General features: G+C 37.3%; 1 protein-coding gene across 1 annotated transcript; it reads left to right on the forward strand.

Annotated features, from left to right (window-relative positions):
* The first annotated feature begins 3359 nt into the window (after positions 1 to 3359).
* On the forward strand, positions 3360 to 5236 carry LOC132174172 (ankyrin repeat-containing protein BDA1-like). Its single transcript, XM_059585865.1, has 2 exons — positions 3360 to 4034; positions 4464 to 5236. The coding sequence occupies exons 1-2, from the start codon at positions 3360 to 3362 to the stop codon at positions 5229 to 5231; spliced, it is 1443 nt and encodes a 480-aa protein (XP_059441848.1). The 3' UTR covers positions 5232 to 5236.
* The last annotated feature ends 1751 nt before the right edge of the window (positions 5237 to 6987 follow it).

The raw sequence follows: 6987 nt of genomic DNA on the forward strand, positions 1-6987 counted from the left end.
CTTGCCTGGGACCCGACCGAGACTTGACTCGGACTTGCTTGGGACCTGCCTAGGAGCCGTCGGGACTTGACTAGGACTCACTAGGGACCTGACCGGGACTTACTCGGGACCCGCCCTGGGACTTGATCGGAACCTGCCCCAAACTTGAATGGGACCCGGCTGGACCTGCCCAAGACTTGCTCGGGACCTGCCCAGGACCCTCCCAGGACTTGACTGGAACTCGCCTGTGACTTGCCCAGGACCCACTTGAGACTTGACCAGGACCTGCCTGGGACTTGACCTGAACTTGCCCAGGACGCTGCCAGGACCTGCCCAGGACTTGACCGGGACCCCGCCGGGACTTGACCGAGACTTGATCAAGACTTGCCTGGTCAGGTCCCGTCGAGGTCCCGGTCAAGTCCCGGCGGGTCCCTGTTAGTTCTCGATCAAGTCCCGGTCAAGTCCTGGGCGGGTCCCGCCGGGGTCAGGCGGGTCTTGGTCTAGTCCCAGGCAAGTCTAGACGAGGTCCCGGACAAGTCCTGGTCAAGTCCCAGTGGGGTCCCGGGCATGTCCCTGCGGGGTCCCGAACAAGTCCCGTGCAGGTCCCTGTGAGGACCTTTTTGAAAAAAAAATTTATTTTCCGTGTCCACGGTAAACTCCATAAAATGTTTTCGATTTTCAGGAAAAATGGCTTCCCTGAAAATATTTTCCGACGAAAACCATTTTACGTCAAAGTAAACGAAGCCTAAGTTAAATAAAAAATGACTGAAATAATGAAACAATATATATCTAAAAAAACATGTTTTGAATTTTTATGAAAAAACCGTTGTTTGTTATTATAACTAGCTTTTAATATATAAGTACATAACCATCCGTTGTGGTTATTTAAAAATGAATAATAACCACAATTACAATTGTTTGTACACCTTTAAAATACTTTGTTACACATTGCAGTATCCAAAAATGAAGTCCAAGCAAGTTCTCGTTTTTGTTGTTGTTGTTTTTTTTTCTTTGTTCTTCTTAACTTAAAGGCGAATAAAGTTGAAACATTATTGGAATTCTATGGTGCTGAAAGGAGCTTAATTACTATAGGGATTCACTATCAGAGCATCTCCAGCAAGAGTTTTCATTTTAACTACTCAAAATATAATTTTTTATTTTATTTTAGCTACTAGTTTTTCACTATCACACTCAAACAAAATATCTATTTTAACTATCTATTTTAATTAAATATTATTTTTCATTATTTCCTTGTTTACCCATAAAAAGACAGAGAGAGAGAGAAGAAGAGTGAAAATATTAAAAAAATAGAAAGAAATTAGAAATATAATAAAATATTACTTACATAAACTTTCATATTTTACTGTAAACTGTAGCAATTATAGGAAAAACTTTTATTTTCCAAGGATTGCTGGAGCAAGAAAATAAAGTATAATAACTAAATTTAGCTAAAAAACTAGTTTACACTTTGTTTCTGCCCGATATGCTCTCATTCAATAATTAAATCATTTTTTACTTGAGCTTTTTGTTAGTTTATGTTTTGATTTTAATTTATATCCTGCGATACGAATACCTCCTGTCTCTCCCTTTTTCTTTTTCTTTTTCTCTTTTCATTTCTGTAGTGCATCAGCAGCTGGAGAGCTTCCCCTTTTTCGTTTTCTTTTTTTATTTCTTTTATTACGGTGGTGTTATCTTATTGCTATTCTTCCATGGTTTGAACTAACCAGATCAATAATAATAAGATTCAGGTTATATTATTATCGTATGGCATAGGAAAAAAAAAAAAAAAAATGAAGAAAGAGTATCAGTATCAGTGAGTCAGTGACCCACCAGACAATCCAGCAGACGTCCTTTATTGTCAGCAAACAAAGTTAAACACATTGATTCAGTGACGCGTAAGCAGATCTAGCTTTCTCATCATTTAAAGCCATAATTATGCTTATTATATATGGGAATACTTCTGCCTCTCTGCTCAAGTCTCCGGAGGTCCCTTTTTCTTCTTTTTTTAATTACTGAATGAGAGTTTGAGAGCAGTTTAGCTAAAAAACTAGTTTACACTTTCTGCTAGAGAAGCTCTCATTCAGTAATTAAATCATTTTTTACTTGAGCTTTTTGTTATTTTATGTTTTGATTTTAATTTATATCCTGCGATACGAATACCTCCTGTCTCTCCCTTTTTCTTTTTCTCTTTTCATTTCTGCACTGCATCAGCAGCAGGAGAGCTTCCCCTTTTTCGTTTTCTTTTTTTTTTCTTTTATTACGGTGGTGTTATCTTATTGCTTTTCTTCCATGGTTTGAACTAACCAGATCAATAATAATAAGATTCAGCCATTCAGGTAATATTATTATCGTATGGCATATCAAAAAAAAAAAAAAAATGAAGAAAGAGTATCAGTACCAGTGACCCACCAGACAATCCAGCAAACGTCCTTTATTGTCGGCAAACAAAGTTAAACACCTTGATTCAGTGACGCGTAAGCAGATCTAGCTTTCTCATCATTTAAAGCAATAATTATGCTTATTATATATGGGAATACTTCTGCCTCTCCGCTCAACTCTCCGGAGGTCCCGTTTTCTTATTTTTTTAAATTTTTTCCTCAGCCCCGATGCTTATTATAGGAATCCATATTCCTGCGTCTCAGCTCAAGCTAGCGACCTCTCTCAAGAGGTTCCCCTTTTCTTTTCTTTTTCTATTTTATTTTTGTACGTCTGGATTATTCCTATATATCTAGGCATATCTGTATGATTAAACCGATGGATCAATTGCAAATTCTAATCGGTTTGGCAGATCGTTTTATATTTCTTGAACTATAGTGTCTTTTATGCATAAAAGATACATTACATGTCACCATATATGGTGCTCATGTGTCAAGAAGAGTAGTCTTAGATTAGAAAATAAAACTATATTGAGAAACCTTTCTATAAATAGCATCGCCTTCTAAAAATACTTTGTTTAGTGGATCCCAAGTCTCCTTAATTTTTCAATCATCTCATTCAGACATTTTCATAGATTATATATACAAGAACAGATTAGCAATTTAGTTTTTGCTAACAAAGATACTAAAAAACACCAAATCAACAAAAGCAAATGCACGTGGACAGACAACTCATAAGATTCCAAGATATGTAAACAAATAAATCACAGTAGCACTGACCTGCAACTGCAAGACAAGCCCTTTATGCTTCAATGTTTGGCAACCAACGTAAAAATCGTTGCTTCAGTGAGGTGTGCAGATCTGATATCGATATCCAATCCTATAAATAGAAGACGCCCAATCTTCTCATTTAAAGCCATTTCCTTCTACAGTTCGACAAAAAAAAAAAAAAAAAGAAGCCATTTCCTTTTAACTTTCAGACTACTATCACGTACCTCTCCTAAAATGGATGGGAGTCTGAGGGACTCTGCCGAGCAAAGAAACATTGGTAAGTGTTTGAGAGATGCTGCTGAGCAAGGAAACATTGATGCCTTGTACGTATTGATAGAGAAGGATGCACATGTTTTGGATAGGGTCGATAAGATTCCATTCGTTGACACTCCTTTACACATAGCTGTATCTGCGGGGCACATCCCTTTCGTCAGGGAGATCATGGGCTTAAAGCCCTCGTTTGCTAGGAAGCTTAACCAATATGGCTTAACCCCTCTTCACATTGCTTTGCAAAACCATGCTTTTAATTTTGAAAAAGATTACATCTTGCAAAGAAAACAAGCCCTATTGGTTGACCGACTACTTGATTTTGATAAAGACTTTGTCCGTGTTCGAGGAAGGGAGGGCGTGACTCCTTTGCATTACATAATTCAAAAAGGAGACCTCTCTTTTTTGAAGAAATTTTTAGAAGCTTGCCCCGAGTCTCTTGACGATGTGACAATTCGAGGAGAGAATGCCTTGCATATAGCCCTGAAATATGACATGATTGATGTTTTTTGGTACCTAGTACAATGGCTTGGGCGGGCTTGTTTTAAAGATGCCAAATTGTTGCAAGAGAAACTGCTTGATGGGCGGGATGACGACGGCAACACTCTTTTGCACGTTGCAGTATCCAGAAATCAACCTGAGGTAAGTCCTTTCCACTCAAGTTTTCTATCATGTTGGGTGACCCAAAATTTTACTGAGCTTTTAGTGTGATATTTTGCTTTTATTTTCGTGGGTTCTAAAGTTTTGTGTATAGCAATATTTGGGTTTTTATTTTTACTTAATTGGGGCGAATGTAACGCTCCACCCCCCAATGACACTCAATATTATACGTCTCTTTTTGGCTCTTTCAAACCAGATATTCTAGGAGATCACATATTCTATTATTACTCTTGCACTCGTTTAACTGCAGAGTTTTAATGAGATCATGCCCATCACGGAATTAAAACGCGTTAATATCAAAAATGGTGTGAGTATATATACATCTCCATCTCCAAGCGATGTGAGACGCCACATCAAGTATTTGGATCAGTAATTATATATGCATCTCTACTAATTTTCTGCATCTTGCAGGTAGTGTCGTGGTTATTGGATCATGAACCACTAGTGTGGAGGTTACTGGATGTCGGATCAGTAGTTCATATAAAGAATTTAGAGGGTCATACGGTACTTGGCATCTTGGAACTCCAAAGCCAACAAACACAGGTGGACAACCAACGGATTGGAAAGATTATACGACAACATTGTGTGAGGCGTTTAACAACTAGACTTGAACATTACTTAAGATCTTTTATAACAATATTTGTGAAGTTTTACGTAGGAATACGTCGCCGGCAAACAGTTATAACAGAGGAGAGGCGGAATGCGCTGTTGGTCGTTGCTGGACTGCTAACAACGGTCACCTACCCGGCAGCACTCAGCGCTGATCAACCCAATGAGTTCAACTGCACATCCCCGAGTCCGATCAACGCTACCGGTGCCGGTCACTTCAACTGCACAGCCCGGTTCAACCCTGACAGTGAATCTCGAGACAAATTTGTGGGAGCCTTTTACGGAATAAATACTGCAGTCTTTTACCTGACAAACGTTACACTTTTCTTCCTCGTCCCTCCCGATTTTATTGGATGGCTGCTCACCGTACTCGTTGGACTCCTATTTTGTTGCTATTGCTTTTCATCTCCGTTATTATCAAATGCTCGGATTATAGCCTGGTTTGGTATCTTTGGCGGATATTTCGTGTTTCTACCACTTCTTTTGTGGTTTAGGATGGCTATGTCATCATTCAAGTCGAGATCTTTCTTGAAACATTTTTCTTCCGGATCCAAGAAAGATCTTTCTTAATTACTCACCCGCCATCCATCCTTTTCCTCTAATCATATAATATATTGTTGCTTTCTTTCTACACTTCTAAAGTCGTGTGACCTACTCTAGTGAGATTTTTTTTTTTTTTTTTTTGTATGTGTGTGAAAGCTATGTACATGGGGAAGGGGAATTTGGTGTACGTGATATATTTCTTTATTTTTATTTTTTGTGAGCAAATTTGTGTGATTTACTTTTTTTTTTTAATTTTTTTATTGTACTTGTGTTTTGTATTAGTAAGCTTTAATGAAGAGGCTCACCTTCTCTTTAGAATTTCTCTACTACACCAAAAAGAACTTCAAGAGGAGAGAAGATCTAGGTCCTTCAAGAGGAGAGAAGTTCTAGACCTAGATCTTCTCTCCTTCCTATATATATTACAGGTCTTTCCTCCTCCCCTTTCATTTAAAATTCAATAATGATTTTAAATGCCACATCACATTTGAGAGTTAAAGTCTTCCTTATATTATTACTCCGTTAAAATATTTTACTGTTCACACATTCCTAAGTACGGACTTACGGGTAGACAAAAAGGTGTTATTTTAAAATTATATTCTGCTCTCCTAAATAAATTTCCTGATTTCGTCCCTAATGTACAAGAGGTATTACATAAAATGCGTAATGAACATAGATGTACAGAAGTAACAGAATAATATTTCATTACAACCAATATTTCCTTTGGGTACTCCTTCCCTTTTAGGAGGGTCTGCTCCTAAACCAAAAACCATCTCCATCTCCTTACCTCTCTCCTTCCACCTAGTTTGCCATTTGGAAATTAAACTTAAATGAAAGACTCAAGCTTTTTCTCTGGAATGTAGCATGGAATATTATTATTCCCACTAAGTGTAGGATCAGCTCTAATAGAGTTAAAATTCGTGGACTGCTTTTTAGTACCATTTCAAGGGATTATCCTCCCAACACAAGTTCAAAGATGAAAGGATTAGAGGTTCGAGGGGATACTTTCGATATGCCTAAATTAGTATATTTCTTAGGATAAAAAGACTCTTGATTATGGAGTCCTTAGAGCATAGTGGATAAAACATGTTATGTCTTTGATAGGACCTTTGCTTTTTATACCTACTCACCTACTTGATTGGATTATTTCACCGATTGCACGAAAAATGTATTTTGCATTCACTACAAAAATCAATTTTTTGATGACATAAGTTTTTTGACGTGTGAGGTGGTTTGACACGTCAGAAAATTCTTCTGACGGAGCATTTTTGACGTGTTTCAGGCATTAAAATTATGGGTGTCAGAAACGAAAAATTTCTGATGTGTTAGATTTAACACGTCAGAATTTTCTGACGTGTCAGATGTAACACGTCAGAGTTTTCTGACATGTCAAAATTGGCGCGTCAGAAAAATTTTCTGACATGTCACTTTCTGACACGTCAAAATTTTTTCTAACGTGTCAAATTTCGACACGTCAGTAAATTTCCTTAATATTTTTTTTTTTTATATTTTTTCTTGATTTTTTTTTTCAATTAAACAATTTATTAATTTAAATTATGTTTCAATTAAAATAATATATATATTTTTTTTTAATTCTGGAATACAACCGTACATTTCTCCCCCATGCTAGCTCTCTCCATGATCTCTCCTTTCCTCCATTTTCACTCTCTCTCTCTTCTTTCCTCCATTTTCACTCTCTCTCTCTCTCTTCTTTCCTCCATTTTCAAAAACTCAAACCCAAAAAATCTTCAAAAAATCAAAAACCCAAATCAAAAACTAAACCTTA

The sequence above is a fragment of the Corylus avellana genome, chromosome ca3 (assembly GCF_901000735.1).
Source record: "Corylus avellana chromosome ca3, CavTom2PMs-1.0".
NCBI classification, from domain to species: domain Eukaryota; kingdom Viridiplantae; phylum Streptophyta; class Magnoliopsida; order Fagales; family Betulaceae; genus Corylus; species Corylus avellana.